Source organism: Phasianus colchicus, chromosome 3 (assembly GCF_987193195.1).
Source record: "Phasianus colchicus chromosome 3, bPhaCol1.hap1.1, whole genome shotgun sequence".
Lineage (NCBI taxonomy): Eukaryota > Metazoa > Chordata > Aves > Galliformes > Phasianidae > Phasianus > Phasianus colchicus.
Genome location: NC_143438.1, coordinates 69,130,503 through 69,152,814, shown reverse-complemented (window position 1 = coordinate 69,152,814; position 22,312 = coordinate 69,130,503). Strand labels below are relative to the sequence as shown.

At 36.3% G+C, this 22,312-nt stretch overlaps 1 protein-coding gene across 1 annotated transcript in view; it reads left to right on the top strand.

The window, feature by feature from the left end:
* Nucleotides 1-6,261: 6,261 nt before the first annotated feature.
* Nucleotides 6,262-22,312, top strand: part of CNGB3 (cyclic nucleotide gated channel subunit beta 3) — a 58,994-nt gene continuing 42,943 nt past the window's right edge. The window contains exons 1-3 of the mRNA XM_090137782.1: nt 6,262-6,369; nt 8,966-9,041; nt 20,134-20,248. Coding sequence (XP_089993908.1) covers nt 6,262-6,369; nt 8,966-9,041; nt 20,134-20,248 — 299 coding nt within the window. The remainder of the gene's footprint in view (nt 6,370-8,965; nt 9,042-20,133; nt 20,249-22,312) is intronic.

The window sequence follows — 22,312 nt, the reverse complement described above, 5'->3', positions numbered from 1 at the left end:
ATGCAGAGTACATCAGTTGATTAGATAAATCCAGCATCCAAAACCAGCAACCATTATAGGAGTTTTTCTGTCTATGCTATATACTACATGAAGAGCTGGCAAGAAAATGACTGGTTACTTAGAGCCTACTATTTATCAAAAGCTAAAGCATAATATGTTGTTGGTATTATTGTATTTTTCTAGCAGCAGCATCTGGCTCCTTGACAGATTCTTTAGGGAATAAGTACTTCAAAGTCAATTTTAGCTTTGCACGTGGTTAAGCTAATGAATGAGAATGGATTGTAAGGTAAGCCCTTCTGTATAGCTGCTCCTATAGGACATTTATCTTGCACTTTTGTGCCACAGAACAGTACAGCAAATTCAGCATACTCCTATCCCAAAAACAAATACTTAGAGAAACAGTCAAATTTCAATGTTTGTAGGAGGACTGCTCCAAAACTAATGCCTCCTATTTTGCTATGTTGGCCCACAGCATCAGAGGCTGATGTTGGTGGTTTGGATGTAAAGGTTGAACTTACACTGATTTTAAAGTGGGTTAAACAATGAAAGCCCTTTTTTAGATTTGTAACTTGGCTTTTACTAAAATATATATCACTTCTAACTCACTGTTACAGAAAGAGAGGAAGAAGTTTTAATATCCAATATTTTTTCAGGGCTTTGGTATTACCTTCATAACTACATAATGTGTGTAATGATGTAGACTCTTGGACTCATGGCCATTAACTACTTTTTGTCAATAAGCTGAAAGATCTTATCTGGCAAACCCTTGTTAAACAAAGTTTTGTTATCCCTTCTAAACAAAGTTTGCCTCCAAACACCTATCTAAGGAGCCATAGTGATTATTTGCTTTATACATCAGTTGTCCAAGACACACTGACCTTTATAATGTGCTCACTAACAGAACATCCACTGAAGAGAAAAAACAGTAATCCTCAGTTTGTAAGGAATGTTCTTTCTACAACATATAAATAGGCAGAGGATACAACTATGGTAATGGGAGGTATGATAAGATGAAAGGAAGTAGAAGAATTGAGTTATCTTGGAGACCACAGTACTTTGCTTCTAGACTACACTCATCAGTCAAATGCCATTAAAAAGATGGAATATTCAACAAAGACCGATCAGTTGAGTATGAATAACTGAAGAAGATGAAACTAAAAACAATGTTTCCAAATTTCTATCTGAAGGAAAACTGACTACTGGTCTGCTGCTTTATAGCACTGAAGAAACTATAATTTCAGAAAGTTATATAAATCTTCTGCTTTCCCTGATAAAATTTACTGCACTTCATAAACTGTTTAATCACGAACTTACTAGTGCCTGTGATTAATGACTGGGGGAAGAAAAAAGGTCATATTTTATCTAAATAATAAATTGCTTCTCTGAAACGTTGAGAACCATAACTAAGCTAACTCTATAGCAGAAGAGAAATGGCTTCTTTCCAGCTTTTACTGTAATAATTGAGCTTTTACATAGTAAATAAAACTCTTTTTCTACTTTGCTAAAACCTCCATTGTTTCAAGAAAAAGCTCTAACATGAGATGCTATCAAATACATTAACAAAGTCTGATATGATAGGAAAAAAACAACCAAAAAATAAACACACACACACACAAAAACAAACAAACAAACAAAAAAAGAACACAAGCAAACAAAACAAAACAAAAAACAACTTAACCAACATTTTGGGGCTTTTTTTTTTTTTTCCCCTTTCTCAGATAGAGGTAGACTCCCAGAATTGTCAACTTAAAAAAAAAAAAAAGAAAAAATTGCATCTTTCTACAAGAGATAGTGCTACAACATTGGATTCTCTTTATCTAGGTTTATCTCCAGCACACAGTACTGTGGAGTATGAGAACATTCAGATTTAACTCATTAATATTTGAGACTCAGTCTTGCAAAGACTTATGAATGTATCGAACTTGAAACAAAGAAAAAATCCTATTAGTTTCTTCCCCCTCATCAATTCAGTAAGGGGGAATTTACGTTTTTTCAAGTTAACCATATGCAGGCCCAGTATCAAAGAACAAGATAGTTGACTGAAGTAGAAGTATCACTAGGGTAAGTAACCATCTCCTGCTGCTTATGCATTTATACGAGTTTTGCTCCACTGTTAAGTGGGGACGGAGCACCAGTGCCTCAGATGAGTGCAGTTTCAGTTCATTGAGCTAGAGAAGGTTAAATTGTCCTTCTCCTTGTGAATTATGTGACAGCTGAGTAGAGGTAACCTTAAAAATAAAGTAAGATGCTTTGGTAGAGTGGTTGGAGTATTTAAATAAACTATCAACTAAAATGAGAAGAAACCAGTTAAGTTTAAAAATATTTTTGCGTTTAGCTGGGCTCCAATAGATATTATAGTTGTTTTCTATCTATATAAGTGTCTGAATTAATTATTTTTAATTGGGAGAGTATGTTCCAGTAATGATGTATACAATATTTTCAAGTGGAGGCAGTTTACTGTTCACATTGCCTTGAAAACTCATGCAGCATGAATTCTTCACAGCATTATCTGAATCTAAGTAAACTACTTCCCGTCTTGTTTTTTAACCCATCGCAGAGCTGCTTGCATGGTTCCAACACAGTAAAAAAAAAAAAGGCTTCTGACATGGCAAGGATCTCTGAGATATCTCAAATCAGTAGTGACTGCAAGATAAGATTGAGAAGAGACAAAATTATCACAGTTTGAGATTATGTGGTCTAGTGATAGGGGCTTTAGCAAGCCTCATTCTTCCACTGAGCTAGTCCTTGTCTAGTGCTCCAGGTAGGTTTCACAACTGCACATCTGAAGAAGTCGTTCCTGTTTCCCTTGGTCTGTGGCAACTCCTTTTGAATATTCTCTCATGTGACGAGTCACATTTTAGGCAGCAACACACAGTTACTAAAGAAATTCTGCCCAGAAGCACTCATAAGAGGCTCCACCACACAGTGGTGATGTCTTTGGGAGCAAAAAGAGAGGAAAGACAGATAAAGGGAAAAATAAAACAATACATACTAAGGGAGATGTGCTTTTACTGGCAGTCAGGACCTTGTCAGAACTTTCATTATGCCTATAGACCATTGGCATATTTAAACAGAAGTAGGCTTAAATTTTCCTTCTGTCTTAAGTTCCATTTCTTTGATTCACACATTACTTTCATCAAAAGAGGTTACCAGCAAGAGCTGCCATAAGTTGTAATTTTGGCAGGCTGACAGTCAATTTTGCCACCTCTTCCAACTCACACATACATTACAGCATGATGATAGTATCACACTATGGGCTAAGCCAGGATTGAGTGAACGTTCCAGAAGATAAGTTTTTAGGATATGGCTCCTACCTTAACTGAGTAATTTTATATAGAGAAATGTGAGAAGAAACAGGAAATATCGGTGCCCTGTCTTTTCCAGCCTATTGCTAAAGAAGTATTCCCATCTGTTTTTTTTTGTTGTTGTTGTTTGTTTTGGTTTTTTTTGTAAACTGATCAAATTCTGTTAAGAGAATTCAACATATAAAAGTGAGTTGTATAGGAAAAAGTAGGATCTTCTTGAAGGCAAAAACAAACGAGATTATTGTATATTTTCAGAGTACTCCATACCTCATTGTGGCCTTCCAATACTTGAAGGGAGCATATAAACAGGAGGGAGAATGGCTGTTTACGAGGGTGGATAGTGATAGGACAAGGGGAAATGGTCATAAACTGAGACAGGGAAGGTTTAGGTTAGATATTAGGAGGAAGTGACACACTGGAACAGGTTGCCCAAGGAGGTAGTGAATGCCCATTCCCTGCACGCATTCAAGGCCAGGCTGGATGTGGCTCTGGGCAGCCTGGTCTGGTGATTGGTGACCCTGCACATAGCAGGGGGGTTGAAACTAGATGATCGTTGTGGTCCTTTTCAACCCAGGCAATTGTATGATTCTATGATAAGACCCATTACTGGCTCAAACTTGGGCTGTAGATATTGATTATGATACATTTGTGTCTCTATGTGTATGCAACATAAGAAAAGCCGTATGAATCAGCATAAGAATAGCTGTATCAAAACAGGGGAAAGTCATCTTTTAAGTAACCTATACCCTGACATACACAGTTCCAAAATCTTCTCAAGCACCTATCTTTGTTATTTCTTAAGTTGCCTCACTAAATATTAATACATATTTCATCATGGCTGTGGTAATAGTTTTAGAGAGACATTTCCACAACAAGCATAAATTCATACTCTTTGTAAAGGCATAGTTAGAAGATGCTAAGAGTTTTAAAAACAAGAAAATAAATTGATATAAAAAATCTGAGCTCCAGAATATTTTTTGTAAGTGTATGTAAATATACATTAAAAAGTCCTACTAAAGTTCTCAAAATTACAGAAGACATAAATTAGTGCTTTGATTTTTGTTAATCCACAAAAACAGGGAAAACTGACAAACCTTACATTACTCAGAGGAAAGGTTATGATAAATGTGAGATGAGGTTTCTGACTACTACAGAGCTAAGAAAGATGCATTACTTTTAGCTGTCAAGACACTTGAATCCTAAAATGAACCTGAAGACAGATACCTATGGAAAACATCTGCATGTTACATTTGGCATTGTGGGAAGATCTGAATGGAAGTGAAACAAACATTCTGATGTTTGTAATATGCTACACCTAATTTAATACGAAAATAAAAACTTCATATGATGGCTGTTGATCTATACATTCACACAAACAGAGCAACAGAAACTGCCTGTTGAAGAAGCAAAGCAATCCTTGGGATTCAATCTAAGTCCATTAAATATACTGATAGTTAAGTCTAGGCTCACAGGACTCATGCATTTTATAATGAGTGTAAGGCGAGGGAAAAAAATCATGCAATCTTTTGTATATTCTTATGGTTTAAGAAGTACTGCTCTATTTAAAACAGTATCAGATGGAAAAGTTTCATGCCAGCTGTTTTGGGAGTGATTACATTTCAAGTGGATATGCAGCATTTAAATGACCTAAGTTTCTAAGACACCTGCTATGTTTCATGAAGAATAATCTCTTGCATAAAGTTTAAATATAAAATCCAGTCTGTGAATTCCGTGCTTCAAATTTACTTTTTGATTTAAAAAAATCCTTGGAAGAATAATGCTACCCAAAGTTTGGAAAGTCTATACATATACCATTTTTTAAATGGAAAGAAAAGGAAGTGTGCACAGCATTAATAAAAATAGGATATACTGCACCTGTATGGAGAGAAAACTTGAGGCAGATTTGAAATCCCTGTATCCTCTAAGGCTGTCATAAATACAGCATATAGTAAGAAGTGGTCAAAGGCAACAATAGCTAAGCTAACCAGATACATGCTGCCTGGTTTGCTGCTGCACTCTTAATCTTCTTACTTAACAGAGCATTATGATATTCAATTAAGTGAATTGCTTTTAGCACATTCAGAGCCTGATAAAAATAACTAAATACCCATACTACATGAGAGAGAAATGAAATAAAGGCAGATTAATCGCTTTACTATGGTCAGGAAGTGAACATGCACCTCCACTGGTATAAATATATTATATTTGCTATGGTCTGCCTATTGCATCACATTAAGGGGTTGCAAACATCTATTTCATTAGTCACAGATCAACTCAATAACACAGTCATTGACTATGGATGTCAACAGTTATTAACAGGTTCCCAAGGGCACTCTTCTTTTAATGTCTGTTGCATTCTTTTTGCATGTTTTTTTATTATAAATTAAAACCAGAAAATACATTACTTAAAAAAAAAAAAAAGAAAGAAAAAAGAAAAAAGAAAAAAAAAAATGTAGCTTGGTATATTTTTAGATGAGAAATATGCATTTCTTTGCAGAAATTCTTAAGAGATATATATTCTCCACTAATACATATTACTTTCATTATATTATGCTTTATGTACATCTTTATCATAGTCAAGGAACATTTTCAATACTCAAGGAAAGAATTTACTTATTCTAAAAATGTATAATGAAAAACTATATGCTCATGAGAATACTGTTGCTCTCAAAAAGGCTCAGTCTACAAACACGCGATGATTAAAGTTTCCCACATAAGCCAATTTAATCCACTAAAATTGCACATAAACATAACAAATAACATAAAACATAAGTACAACTGGTGAGCAAAAGCCATGGCTAGAACAGACTCTTAAAGGAATTTCCTTAAGGCATCAATCAGAACAAAACCTGATTAAGAATTTAATTGGCTTGATTACTGACAGCAAGAAAGCATATGTTACAACCTACTCACGGTAAAAGAGTTATAGAGGATTCAGGACAGCTGACTGGGCGACATGTTTAAAAGACTAAAAGGAGTGTTTTCCAGAACAAAATTATCACCTGAGCAATCAGACAGTGAAAATGAAGGCATTCCTCCACCATCCAAGCCGTCTACAGACCAGGTATAGTATATTGATTAGAGACTCAATAATATAACCTTTTGGTTGGGGAGTACTGATATTTAAACAGAGTTACTTAAAAGCATATTGATCATTATTTTGCAAAATCAAGATAATTGCTCTCTTTTTTCCCACCTCTGCTTTATGAAGAAACATTTCCTCCTTTAGCAAATCACTTGTCAAATAGAACTATCCTAACATTGCAAACAGGGAATTAGAAGCATTATTATGATCACTTTTGTTGTGCTGATGTATTCCTCTTCACTTTGTTCCCTGCAGGCAGAAAATGTCAGTATATGTATTCTGAATAGTGGAGTGGCATACAGGTATACATCACCCTGCTTTTCAATTGTTCTGTGAAAGATAAAGTAATTTAGTAACCTTCTTTAAAATATATATTTCATTTGGTTTGCTATTACTAATATAATTCAATCTGAAAAATACAGTAAGTCATTTTACTCTACAGTCTACATTTTTTTTAGCAGTTATTTGCTATAAAATTAATTTATTCTTTTCATATCAATTAATGGAATATTTCTTAAAAAGCAGAATACTCTTCTTTTGTATCTTTGAAATATTTTGTATTTTTAAATCATCTACCAATAATGTCAGAAAGTGTTTTGAGTTTTTGTGTTGTTTCTTTTGTTTGTTTTACTTCTCTTATCTTGACATAGTTACAACTTCACAAGCAAAATGCTAACAATTTAGGGTTAAAGCAAATAGTTAGGACTGTGAAACCGGTGATTTAGTATCAGTCTCAGCTATTAATCTGAATTCAGGCTTGATAAAACAATTTTTAAAAAGTCATTAGAAGGCTAAATTTAATTAAATGTCTTTTTAACATGTTTGCAGTAGTCTAGCATATACAATGGCTGACTTAAATTCTGTGAGTCTAAATTTACATATACATAAGTTCCAAAAATTTTACCTTATCAAAAGAAACATTGATAAGTTTGAATAATTTCTTAGAACTTGCATTTTTCTGAAGCTCATAGTTTTGTACACCCTCAACAAGAGATGCAGTTTAATCCAACTGCAACTCAAATTTTCTTTTCTAATTATTATAAACATAGAAAAAATTTTTTGAGCAGGCAAGTCCATATTGCCATCAATTTAAAATGGCATCATTGTATTATAGAATGGTTTGGGTTGGAAGTGGTCTTAAGGATGATCAACTTTCAAATCCCATTCCATTAGATCAGGCTCCCCAAGGCCCCATCCAACCTTGTCTTGAACATGTCTATGGATGGGATATCCACAGCTTCTCTGGGCAGCCTGTGCAACTGCCTCACCATTCTCAACATGAAGAATTCCTTCTTATTGTCTAATCTAAATCTATCCTTCTTTAGTTCAGACACATTCATCATCATGATTTTCCATTCTTCAATCACAAAAGACTTTCTCAGCCATGAATAAAGAGGAAACCAGTTTTTAGAAGCTGTGTAAAATATTAGCAGTTCACGGGAAAGTAAAGAAAATTGTCTTATGAAAAAAAGCTGTGGAATGATGAACTCTGATAAGTGAAAATCCAATCAAGAATTTAAAACACAGGGGAAACACAGAAGTGTTGAAATTCGTCAGAATTAGATGAATAATTTTCACTATTTTATAATTTCAGTGAAAAATCATTTTGTTGCATTTGTTTATCGTGGTCTAATTATTTAGGAATACATTAATGAGCACTGCACTTAGTGGAGGGACTAAAGCATCAGGAAAATTGATACAGAACCGCACTAAATTAAGGAAAAATTTCTGATGGAAAATGAAATAGTCCTAATACTTCTAAAGCATTTCACTGCAAAATTTCTAAGAGCTGCAGGGAAAATTGCAAAGGTGACAGTGAATCAGCTATGAAGGTCCTGGAAAGCAAAAGTTCTCACTCATGAGGAAAAAAAACCCACAAGTGCTTGCAATTCTAGAAGGTTATTCCACATTTTGCTTCCTTACAATGCATCATATGACATTACTCACCAAAAGAAAAAGTGATTTAATAGCTTTTGGGCCACTATGAGTATTGTTCTTCACATCAACTGCTTTTGTGTCAATAAAACATTTTCTTGAAAGAAGAAAAATCCCGAATTTGAACAGCTGAACACTGTTGTAGGAAAGAAATATGTATCCAGATTTCCCTAGAGACATGGATTACTCTTTTCACCAGAATGATTCCATACATCAGTGCAATACCCAAATGGTACTATTAAAATGATACTGCTAAAATATAGATAGATAAATGAATGAGTTAAGGATTAGGACATTTCTGTTTTTGAGAATATATCCTCTAAAGAGAAAAGGAGATAGGTACACAACATCTGGTAACTGTAGAGCATTATACTCACATTGATATTTTAATTTTTGCATAACTGCATAACTGAGGATGTGCAGCATATGTGAAGACATCAATTTTTGGTTTCAGCATCCAAATCCTTTTGTGAATTTAGCTGGAAATTCTAGTCCAAGAACACACACAGCACCCAGGAAAACAGCTCAGTAGGTGTTAAACTTGGTTAGCCAAATTGCTAGCAAATGCTTCAAACTCCAGACCATGCTTATCGTTCTCATCAATGACCATCTAGTTTCTAATTCTGTTTATTTTCTTAAGGGTGAAAATACAAAAAAAGATGACCCACAGAAAACTGAGGCCAATAAGAAGGCAGAGCCTTCACCAAAGGATCAAGGTCAGTAAAACATTTATGAGTGCTCCAAGATTATCTGGAAAAAAAATATATATATACTGTATACAACCGTAAAAAAATTTTTTCCTCTTAAAAGTGCTGAGGAGCTGGCCTTGTTTTTCATTTCTGGGAAAGATTAAGAACTCTGAATTCTCACTGACTTCTAGCCAGTGACTTGCTGCAGGAATACCAGCACTATTCAACCATCATAAAAAGGCAACAAACTTTTCAAGCTTTTCACAAACTCCATTGGCTTATCCACTTTTATCAGTCAATCAAACAAAACCGATTTTCTATTTCTGTAAGCCTGATTTCCTCTTAGGAATTCTCAAAATAAAGACATTTACTGGATTAAGTAAGAACACTGCATATTTAAATGGATCATCATATATATAAAAAAATAAAAAATAGAAAAGCATTAGCCGACATGATATTCAAATCTATTGAAGAACATGATTAATTGAGCTGTTATTCTACAAAAAGAAGAATTCAATGCTATTAAAGATGATTTGCCATCACAAGATTTCCAGGTCTGGATTAAAGAGCTAAGGGCAGTAATACTGGGTAATTATTTCCCTGAACAGCTGATTGCCGGGAGCTGTGACAGGTGGCCATATCTATTCTGCTCCTTCATATACCTATTTATTTATTTATTTTAATAGGCATACCTTATATCAGAGTACCATAGCTCTGAAAGAAAAAAAAAAAAGAAAAAGAAAAAAAAAAAAACAACCACACAGAATGAATACTGCACAGCTACCAAAATTAAGTGTAAGGGTGAGTAAAGCACTAACCATTCACTGACCATGACCCCCACATCTGCAGCATCTTTTTCCGTTCTCCAGTAGCAAAGGAAAGCATAGAACCTATGTTTTTTTACTACGTCATCCTTTTTCTTTGTGAGGACAATTCAGGTTCTTATCAGTGAATCTTCTATAAGATTCACTGAATCTTATGATCTACTGAAGATTTCTTTCCATAAGTTATCTTTCTAATTGAAGAACACTTCAAAAAGATCACAGGGAAACTTGTATGATCACTTCTTGCACTTTGTATAACTGTAGCTAGTATCAAAATCCCTTTCCTTATATCACGAAACTTTAAACAAAGTCAATTGAATGTAATTATCCTATTATAAAATGACTATATTAGTAAATCAATGATTAAAAAATATGAATGGATTAACTGTAACTGTAAGGCAAGCACTGTAAAATCAAGTCAGAATTTACGTGTTTCTCTAGCAACATTAAGTCACAGATGCTACTCCATGGCAGAATGAAATATGGTTAAAGAAAATTCTTCAATCCAAAATCTGATCTATATATTGTTAAGAATATTCATGAATCTATATTTCAAGGTACAAATTACTTCTTCTTTCCCCTTCTAAAATGAAAAATATGAGAAGTGATGGCACAGAAACAACTGCTTCACTAGTTAATGTAGGACAGTGTAGCAGTTAGCAGTGCAGACACTTGTCTGCATGTTTTTAAAATCCACAGTTCTCTGGAAGTTTAAAAGTCCTATTTTCAAACAACCAGAAGAGAGCTTCTCTTTTGCATATGGGTATTAACAAGTTAGATAAACAGTGGATATACAGTCCAAAGCATTTGCACAGGCACCACAATGAACAAGGAATTCCATCTCAGGGAAGAAAAGCGAAGCTAGTTTAAAGCAGTTCATGCCAAGGCTGCTGCAATAAATAAAGTCCCCTGCAATACTCAGTAATCTTTGTAACAAGTCTAAAATCCCATAGTCAGCTGCTAGAAGAAGAAAATAAATAACAACTGTGGAGAAGAAAATGACAAGAGACTAGATAGAGCATTTTGTGATGTATGTTAGTATTTGGACAGAATTTTCAAAAGTACAGCCATAGCTCAGCCAGAACTATTTAAAAGAGACCAGTTAAGGTGAGTAATTAAAACTAGACAGAGAAAAAGTTTTTATGAGATTTCTAAGTAATTTCTCTGGTTTATTCAGCATGAAACAGATCAGTAAAACCTCTAATCACAAGCTCTTTGTGAAGCTCCACTATCCTGAAATACAAACCAACATCCTGAGAGGAGCTCATCTTCACCCCCTTCTTTTCACATGCCCAAAAGCAGCCATCACCTTCTCTCTTCACAGAATCACAGAATTGCCAGGGTTGAAAGGGACCTCAAGGATCATGAATCTCCAGCCCCCCTGCCACATGCAGGGCCATCAACCTCCCCATTTAATACTAAACCAGGCTGCCCAGGGCCCCATCCAGTCTGGCCTTGAACACTTCCAGGGACGGGGCATCCACAACCTCTCTGGGCAGCCTGTTCCAGCACCTCACCACTCTCTCTGTAAAGAACTTCCCCCTGATGTCCAACCTAAATCTCCCCTCCCTCAACTTAAAACCATTTCCCCTTGTCCTGCTGTTATCTACCCTTTCAAAGAGTTGATTCCCCTCCTGTTTGTAGGCTCCCTTTAGGTACTGAAAGGCTGCAATGAGGTCACCCCGCAGCCTTCTTTTCTCCAAGCTGAACAAGCCCAGCTCCCTCAGCGTGTCTTCATAGGGGAGGTGCTCCAGTCCCCTGGTCGTCTTAGTGGCCCTCCTCTGGACCCTCTCCAACAGCTCCCTGTCTTTCTTGTACTGGGGGCTCCAGATCTGGACACAGTACTCCAGATGGGGCCTCACAAGAGCAGAGTAGAGGGGAAAAATTACCTCCCTGTCCCTGCTGGCCACACCTTCCTCCTAGCACTTCACAAAGCAGCGTGATGTCCCGTGCACTCAGGAGGCATAAGTGGTTGAAATTTGGCCATTTACATCTCTCAGTAGCACATCCTACTTTTGGCTTCATTTCTGGCTGTTCATTGCCTCCTCTTCAGTTCCCTACTCTCACTATTGCTTTGTGATAGTTCCTGCATAATTAGCTCATTCTATAATTCATTGTGCTAAGTGGATTTATTTCATAATGGATTCATTTTTTAATTTTTCCCTACATTACTTTATGTATCAACAAAATATGATTCACCTACATAGAGATTATCTATGATACTGAATCCAAGTGCTATATTTTCTTTGCATATTTATCACCTTCCATAACTGACTGGCTATACAAATGCTTCACCTGTTTTATACACTGTTTTTCAATATCTCTGCTGATGGTTACCTTATTCAGAAAGTCATGTGCAGTCTCCACCTGCTAGCATGCCTGTTTATCATCCTTCATAGTCCTGATAACAATCCTGATAACAATTCTTCCCAATCCATTCTTTTTCTTTCCCTTTCTCTAAGCTCTTCTTATCATCACACATAAAGCTCTTCTAGAGTCTGTTCTCCTTTAATTTACCTTCTCATTTTTCCCTCTGTAGAAACTGTTCTACTCAATTCCAGTGCCCTGTCTTTCAGCCTTCCTACCTCTACTAAAATAGTAGGTCTCTCAAAGATTTTGTCCAGATTCATACCCATATTTATGAAGCTTTCACTAAAGCCCAAGTTGTCATATTTTTATTCTTGACAGAGCCGAGTAAGAAAGCCAGTCTAGAGCTATCATAGATATTTCTATATATGACATAATTGCACATCTGGATCATAAAGTAGACATAGAATCCTATTTAGGAGACAATCATGCAAATTTTAAGGATATTTAGTCTTTTTAGAGATGAGATGCTTTGTAAAATACGTATAAAATTTTATATACCAACTTTCAAGTGAAATGCAAGTGCCATGCTATAGTGTAAATATGAATTTGATGCTTTTGTTAGACTCAGAAAATCTATATTCCAAGTGAGAAGCCCAGGTAGAATCAAAAATGAATAAATTAATACAAATTTAATTGCCATCTCTGAATGCCTAGCACCTACAAGTCAGGACAGCTCTACAGGAATTTTAATCCGTTCCAGATTCTCTTCCAAAAAGTACACTTAGATACTCAATGAGCATTCACTTTCCCACTAAAAAAGGGGAGAGAGCAGCCCCGCAGAGAAGGACTTGGGGGTCTTGTTAGATGAGAAGCTGGACATGAGCCAGCAGTGTGCGTTTGCAGCTTAGAAGGCCAACTGTTCTGGACTGCATTAAAAAAGAGGTGGCCAGCAGGAAGAGGGAGGTGATTGTCCCCCTCTACTCAGCTCTTGTGAGGCTCCATCTGCAGTATTGCATCCAGGCCTGGAGCCCCCAGAAAGGGGGGACAGTAAGGACATGGAGCTCTTGGAGTGGGTCCAGAGGAGGGCCACTAAGATGATCAGAGGGCTGGAGCACCTCTCCTATGAGGGAAGGTTGAGGGAACTGGGCTTGTTTAGCTTGGAGAAGAGAAGGCTCCAGGGAGACCTCATTGTGGCCTTCCAGAACTTGAAGGGAGCATATAAATAGGAGGGAGAATGGCTGTTTATGAGGGTGGATAATGATAGGACAAGGGGAAATGGTCTTAAACTGAGACAGGGAAGGTTTAGGTTGGATATTAGGAGGAAGTTTTTCACACAGAGGGTGGTGATGCACTGGAACAGGTTGCCCAAGGAGGCTGTGGATGCCCCATACCTGGAGGCATTCAAGGCCAGGCTGGATGTGGCTCTGGGCAGCCTGGTCTGGTGATTGGTGACCCTGTGCATAGCAGGGGGGTTGAAACTAGATGATCATTGTGGTCCTTTTCAACCCAGGCAATTGTATGATTCTATGATTCTATGATAAATGTTTGGCTAAACAAATAAAAACAGAAGAAGATGCTGATAGCTGCCACTTTTTGTATGCTAGCCTAGATGTTGTGGAGACTCTTTCCTACTAAAGCAGTTTGAAATTAGATTTCTCATATTTCAGTGCCCTAAATTCCCACATAAATGTGGACTAGATGGATGGGGGTGGAAATTTAGTAACCTTCCTAATTTCTGGGCCACTATGCAGAAATGAACTCAAAACCTGTGAAGACTGAGAAGTGAGTACAACACAGAGGCTGGATCTAACCTAGGAGTTACTTGAAATACTAAACAAACCTTGTTGGAGGGAAGGACTGTGATTTCAGGAAATATCTACATTAAAACATTTTTCAGTAGCTAAAACGCGCTCTTGGCCTGGTATGAATCTGACTCGTGAGCTATTTTACAAAACCCAGCCCCTAGAACATCAAAATCCAAGGTATTTCAAAAAACAAAGATTAAATACAGCATTTTGATATAACACACTGCAGCTCAATGAGCCAAACCTGCCAATGTAGATGCTTCTATGCAATAATCTTATTCCTTCTCTTCTGATCCTTTATACTCTTCACTGGCACACAGTCAACTGACACTTATTATTCTGATAGAATGTATTTTTTCAAGATTATCCAGAACTTGAATATGTTTAATCAGCTTGCTTCCACTCCTGCTGATGCAAAGCTTTTTAATTCCTTTCAGATATCCATTTTTCATGTGAATGACAGGGCTAAAAGCTGGGAAAACAAACTCAGCTTCTTTAAATGATCCTTCTTTTTGTTGTTATTAACATGCAAAATAAGCTTTTAGAATATTATAGTTAGCCATTAAAGATGAGATTTGTATTAGAAGTTACTGTGAAACTTCTTACTGTTTTGCTTCAAGACCACTGGTTTCTGAACCATTTTATCTTGCACAGAGCATTCATTCCAGAAGTTTTACTTGGAAAATTACATGTATTTTGTAATGTCAGTAATGAATTTTATCTCTTTCTGCCATAAGTTTCCCTTCTATTTAAGTTTCTTGGCATTTTCATTACCCTACAGCCCTACATTTTTCACATATTCATGAACATAGATTCATTTCTGAGAGCCAGGTACAATCAGGCAAATTATTATGAAAAAATTAACCCAGGAATTTTGTAGATCAGTTCTCCTATTTTCCACTTTACAACTTCAAATATGAAGTAATTCTTTATGCCTGCAATTTGAGAAAATCTTCTCTATATATGAAAATACTTAAAAGCTTTTTTGAGACTTTTAACCATAGTAATGTTTTCAAAAAGATGGAAGGACAAAAATTACTGATTTTCACTGCCCAGAATTTTGTTTCACAAACATAGTGAAAAAGCAGACTGCTCTAATGTTATCCATGATGCCTCCTGTTAGTAGCCTCTGGCCATATCTTTATGCAGTGTTTCAAACAATGACTAACCTCAAGTATTTCCATGTATTATTAAAATTGCCAATATTGTTCCTTGTCTGTTAAACAAAGTAGTCTTACCACATGAATACAGATGCCAAATCATATAAGGTTTTCAAGCAGACATTAAATCTAGATACTCAAAGAACAAAGATAAAAGAATTTCAGGACTTTTTCCTTTAGTGACAATGTTAAAGATTCTTTAAACAAAGAATGACAACATTAAGACTCATAATAAACATCAGAAATATGCACTAATGTTGCAAGTGTATTACATATATAGTATGACAGCTAAACCTATAACATGTAGTGTGTTGTAAACATCAATATATTTTAAAATATCCACATTTTTGTTAAAATCACTAAAATTTAGTCATAGAAGATTGTAAGTGAGAATGTATTTAATTAATACAAAGTTGCCTTCTTTCCCATCCTTCAGCCTCCTGCTGCTGTTTGCATGGGAAGAGTGAGACTCAAATAGAAGTAAATAGCATGCTTGTTCAGGCAATCTGCTCAGCTCCTCTGTCCCTATATTGGTCTTAGGAAGGAATTAGTGGAAGGAATTTTCCCAGCAAGCCTGGAGAGTTTGTAATTTCCCTTTGTAGGTCTACAGCCTTTGAAGAACTGCAAGAGTAGGGCTGAGAACTCGAAAAAAAAGACAAATTAGCATACAGTGATTGACTGTATGCTAAATATTTACTGTTTAAGGAAATAAATTTGTATACACACTCTACTGTTTGAAGGATCATTATAACCCTCATGGCCACAAGCTGACATATATCCATGGGATTTTAGAGTTCTTTGTTCTCATTGTTATTGTCTGAAGAGAAGTCTGCAACTCTTCCCCTGGGGCTTGGCTCATAACAGAGATTTTTGATTGCACAAATCCTTAAGTATGCTCAAGACTAAACGATCTAGAAGAGCCAAAAACGATTATAGTGAGAGTAATGACTCTGCAGTGCTGTGTCCTGGCACTGGCAAATCTCCCTGTGCCCCTGTGGAAAAAGACATGTGTGAGTTTGGAAGTAAAAATCAAATTAATTTGGAAAATCTGTAAATACACACTATCCAAAACAGTGATGTGAAAAGTGAACATAAAAATTGCTTTGTAAAAGCAAGACCAAGGGAGCTGTGCAGCCTGGTCTAGTGGTTGGAACTAGGTGACATTTATGGTCCCTTCCAACCTAAGCCATTCTGTGATTCTATGACATCAGTGGGCTTCATGCCTGTCCTCCTTAACTCTCATCACAGTGGCAGCTTTGACTACCTGTATTGTACTGTTACAGGAAATAATTAAGAAAAAATCAATCCCCTTTCCAAATTGGGCCTGGATCCATCTGTTTTGAAAACTGCTTTAGATTTTTGTAGCTTGGCATAGTTCTGCCTTCTTTTGCACTCTCATTACTTCTTTACCATGTTCAAATTTATGTAAAGCCAATAGAAGCTTCATTGGCTGTTCCATAAGTCTTACCATCCATTTGATGGATTGTCATCTATTTTAGAAATCAACTCTTGTGCCTTGAATGTTCTCTAAAATAACTAATACGTTGTTCCTTAAAGGCATTCCCTTGGAACTGTCAGAAGTCAGAGGGGTATGATTTAGATTCTCTAAGCATAAGACATAAGAGTATCCAGGGTTTTTTAAATGTGACTATACAGACAACACTCCCACCCTCACACAGAAGGAAGCAACTAAAACTTGACATACAGCTGGCAGTGATGCCAGGCCCTGATATACTAATCCTAATGCAAATAAGCATTGTGCTTGTACTGGAAATTTATGTACTCTAAAAACTTGTGGAAGTTTGGAACATTCATCTATTGCAATGTTTTCTATCAGTCTAAGTGCAGACAGCATTTAATGATCTGTGTAGGCTGAGACCTCAGACTGAGTATCTTCAGAGTATTAAGCAGGCTGAGAAGCCATTATCCTTCTGAACTGGGATGCTTGTATACAAGAATCGTACATTTTGTTCCTTGGTGGTACAGTCTATGTGTTGCAATGCAGACAGATTGTTTCATCCAAGAGCCTGTTATTCTGTGTAATGTGTCTACACAGATACTATTTTTCAAAAGAATGCCCTTCTGAAATCAATCATCTCTTTTTTGTCCCCCGGTACACTTTAGTTTTTCACCAAAAAGAATTCTAGGAGTGTATGACTGGTTTCCTTTATAGTAAAGGGTTGCCAGGTCCTGGCACAGACTGCCCAGAGAGTTATGGATGACCCATCCGTGGAGGCACTCAAGGCCAGGTTGGATGGGGCCCTGGGCAGCCTGAGCTGTTTGGGGGCAACCCTGGCCATGGCAGGGAGTTGGAAGTGGATGATGTCTAAGATCTCTTCCAATTCAAGCTATTCTGTGATTCTATGATGAAAATAAGCCAGAAGAAGCACTTCAGGAGTATATCTATTTAACTTGAGCTGCTGATGTCACTCAGTTCTGAGGATCACAGTAGACCCAATGTGACATACAACAACTTCAAACAGATGTACTGTGGATGCTAGGTCTTCAGCATCATTACAATGTATTAATTGTTCCTATTCTTGTTTAGTATAGATGTATTCAAGGGCAGGTGCTATAATAAAGAAAATTCCCAAGGAGACAGAGGAATGCTGAGATTAGTCTTCCTGTTGCTTATGAGTTCATGGGCTTTTTTTTTTTTTTCAAAAAACTAGGAAACTAAAATTGCTAAATTCAGAAGGGAGCAGAAACAGTGGATAGAGCAGAAAATTTTGGCTTTTTCCGCTTCTTTTCTACATCGTGTTATGTTGACCACAAAACCACAGGAGGCTTATGTGCCAAGGAAAGCACAGAGCCAATAGTATCATTTATAGACATCCTCTGGGATCAACAGAATTTTAACAGGTTAAGGAGAATTTAATAGATTCCTTTCTGAATAAGTAACAAGAGCCGCAAATTAGTCCGTTAAAAATACATCACAAAATGCCTTTATTTTCTGTAACTAGGACTATTCCTAAGTTTTCTTATGGAGGATGTCAGTGAAATTCCTTGGAGAAATACATTTTATTTCATTATGAAAATATATTCACTGCATTAGAAGCCTGAATACATTTTAAAATACTTCCCTTGATGTACATTTATATATATCTTAAAAGTTTTTTTTACTAGAACTCAAAGAGAAACATTTGAACTGTGTAATTAAATGGTAGACGATTCTTCCATCCCATCTTGAACCTTTCCAGTGGCAGTAACAGCAGCAGTCCTCTGCTGACCTTACCTCCCTGTACTATTTTTTCCTCAAGAATCCCCAGGTGGACCCTTCAGGCAAGAGAAAATATTCCCCAGCATAGATTTCCAATAGAATTTTCTTCAAGATGGTACTGTGATACTAACTGCTGCAGATAGGAAACAAAAATCTTCATTTCTATTAGGTGGGCAAGATATCATTATCAATTCAAGCTATAAATCCTATTGAATGGCAGAGTTTTAAATGGAATTCCTCTCAAAAATCTTCCCAGCTTACTGCTGATAAGTAAGATAAATCCTGCAGGTTGTTTCTTTATACTTCATATTGTTACATTTCTCCCAAAGACTATTAGAAAATTAACCCCTAAACTTGCTAAGCCAAAACAACCAGCACGTTAGGGAACATGGAGTTCTTTGCCTTCCCTTCAGCTCCTTGTCTGACTCTGGCTTGAGAAAAGCTTGAGCATTTCTTGCATTTTCTTACTCCACGCTGGGTCTTTGATCCTGGTTGAGACACTAATTCCTGTAAGAGTAGCAGTCCCACCGGGCATCCTCACTTCTTAACCTAATTATTAAGAAAAGAATTCTCTCTAGAAATGCCTGACTGGTTCTGTAAACAGTTATTCATCCTGTAAAATCTGAAACTCAGCTCAAGAAACATCATGCCTGTTCTGAAGAGATGCACGGAAAAAAAAAAATTATCCCAGACCTGAATAAATGGTGGTATAGGGGTACTGAAAGGTTTTGTTTCAGTGCCTTTGAAGAAATCACGTTCCAGCTGGGCAGCTTAACAGTTTACTACTGTGACTGCCTGTACCCCTCTGAAATGAATAACTCCCTAACTAAGGAGATTAGCTATCAGAAAATTAGTCTTACATTATCTATCAAAAATACTCAAGGTTTTACTTCCTTTGAGCTGTCTTGACTTTAAAATACTACATAAACAACAGGGTTCTGATTTATTCGCTACGATGTCTCCATGCCAAGCTTTTTCCTCTGTAATCATATTAATTAAAATATTTATGAAGACTGGGTTTGTTCCTCCTTTATGCAAAGTGGCAGCTTTCAAATTATTTTTCACCATGAACATTTAAAATAAATGAATAAGACTAATTGGAAGAATTAATCACATAAGTTCTCTTAAGTGGCAAGAGAATATACCATTTGCATACAGGAAAGTGAAACAAACTTCTTACTAAATTTCTTTCTAATATTTCTTGTAATAAAAACCAAGTAGACTAGTGAAGGTTGTACATACTCACATCCATAATGATGCATTTTAATCATAATTTACTCATCAACAAACGGGACTATCATGGCAGCTGAAGCAACAAGAGATACAATGCAGTTCAAACACTGGGACATAAATAATGTCATCAGATTTGCTATGCCTAAGCAAATATACTGCTTTTTATTTTTCCTCTTGTATTTCATGAGGTATATCTCAGCAGACCTATCTATCTGTCCTCTATTTTTTAAATATGTACACACTATAATTCTACTATACTGCATGTGTTCTTGTTGCTTATAAATTTAGAAGAGCTGTGTACTGATCATTGTTGAGCTGCTTACACAGGCATTGAGATTAAGAATCACAGTGTTTCATATTCTAAAAGATACTCTCGGCATAAACATGTTCTGTTCAACTCACAGTGAAATGGATTTATGCAGGAAATCATTAAAAAGTCTGGTCTCAGAGTCAGTGTCACAACCAAGAGATAATGGAAGCCATGTTCTGATTTCTCTAAAACTGCCGTCACAATTCTTTAAAAAATGGTATTTAGAAATTAAAATTTATTTCCAAATGCAGAGGGAGTTCCAGAAAAAGCAGCCAAGTCTTCACAAACTTCACAAACTGAAAAATCAACCGAACCAGCTAAGGCAACTCAGCAAGAGCAGCATCAGCTCAATAATCGGAAAGAAGATGCCAAGTGAGTAAAATCAATTTGAAAATGTGAAGATTTTTTTCCTGATTCCCTGACTGTACATTTCTGTATGCAGTGTTTCAGTTCTTAGGAAGTTCTCCAGTACTGTAAAGATCTGAAAAGCATTATTTCAATTCTAAGGTAACCACACATACAAAGTATTCATTTAGTATATGCTTTTAGATTGTTTGATACCTCATTCTAAATTGCAGAATAAGGAAAAAGATTTCCTTATTACCCATGTAAAGTAAATCTAGTAATTCTGATAATCATTATTATTCTAACTTAGCAAAGGTGTAAGCCCCAGATTCCTGTTGTGAATATCTGGAAAGTTTGTCACATCATCCTGGCTTGAATGATTTTTACCCTGTACATATTTTCTGCTGTTATACTCTTAAATCACCATTAGAACATGCAGTCAGTTGATTAGAACATAATTTTCCTGAGGAGACAGAAATTAAACAATAATTGTTCTTCGGAGAAAAAGCCCTTCAGGAGAAAATCCTGGATCATTCTACCTTTGAGAAAAGCATAGGTAAAGGTTTGTTTTGCTCAAACAGGATTGAGAGAGAAGTCCAAGAATGTATAATCCTATAATAATCTATAATCTTACTACAGCACCATAGATTTGTAGAATATCCAGGGTTGGAACCCCTCTCCAAAATGAACCAGAACAAATGTCTGCTAAGAATGTAGAGGTTAGACCCAGCTTCCAAATTAGAACAAGTTGATCAGAGCACTGTCCAGTTTGGCTTTGAATCTCCAAAGATGGAGATTCTATAGTTTCTCTGGGCAATCTGGTCTACCTCATTCCTTGCCTTTTTGCTGTAAACCTCCAAGAACAGTCTAGATTCATATTCTATATAGAACACTGCAATTACCTCTATCTTCTCAACTCTTCAACTCTAGTCTAAATAAACCCAATTTTCTGAGTGTCTCCTCATACATATAGTCCCCAGTCATCCTGATAACCCTAAGCTAGTTTTGTACCATGTTGTCAGTGTCTTATTTTAAGGGAGAAGCCACAGCTGAACACAGATATCATCTCACAAACGTCATAAAAGTACAAATAACCATTCTCCCTCGATCAGCTGGCTATGCTTTTTCTAAAGCATTGGAAGTGACCAGCCTTCATTGCTGCAAGAACACACTGGGAAATATGGATTATTTAATATGGATTCATATTAAATTTGGCCTGCTAGGACCCTCAGATCCTCTTATGCAAAGCTGTTTTCAACTCAGTCAGCCTCAAGCCTTTACAACTTGCATGGGGTTAATTCAGGTGCAGGAATGTCTTTGCTCAGCTTCATGAAGTTCTTGTTAGCCTGTCTCCCAGCCTGCTGAGAACCATTTGAAAGGAAAATTATGGATATACTCAGCTCATAACAGGGTAGAAACTCCTCCTACTTGCTTTTGTGTTCTATTATTTTGATTATCCTGATGACATAAACCAGAAGTATTTTCCTGACATGTAGTTATTAATTTATGGAGAAGATTGGCTATTTCCTTTCCGTCACCAACCCAGACTTTGTAGTGCAGTGACAAGCAATAATCAAGCAAAATACTAATGCATATGCCTCCATAAAATAATACATGCAATAAAAACAATTCTGACTGAAGTGTCTAAAAATATTATAAATAACTTGTTAATTTGAATGTGAATCAGTAGGTCAACAATGAAAGCCAAGATTAAGCTATCTCCTATTCTGTCACTGTAGGATATGTTATTATATATTTAGAGTTCCACTGAGAAGTTCTATAACCATGGTTAACACAAGTATAATATGCTTATGAAACAAAGGGGGTGTTGGTGGTTAGTAGAAGAGAAAACCTGCCAGTTAAAATGGAATTTAAAATGTTTCTATTAAACATTCTCAGAGCTGTTCTGACTCACTGTCATGCATGCATGCAGTTAGATGCATCTAGTCAGTCTAATTAGAACAGCTTCTAAAAAGACAATAAATCCTTGGCAAATGCCACTGTCAAAACAGTTAGCCACTCAGTTCTGCGGTAGAGCTTGGGAGGCATGGCACTGGTGTCATCATGATTGTATGAAACTAAACAGATCTA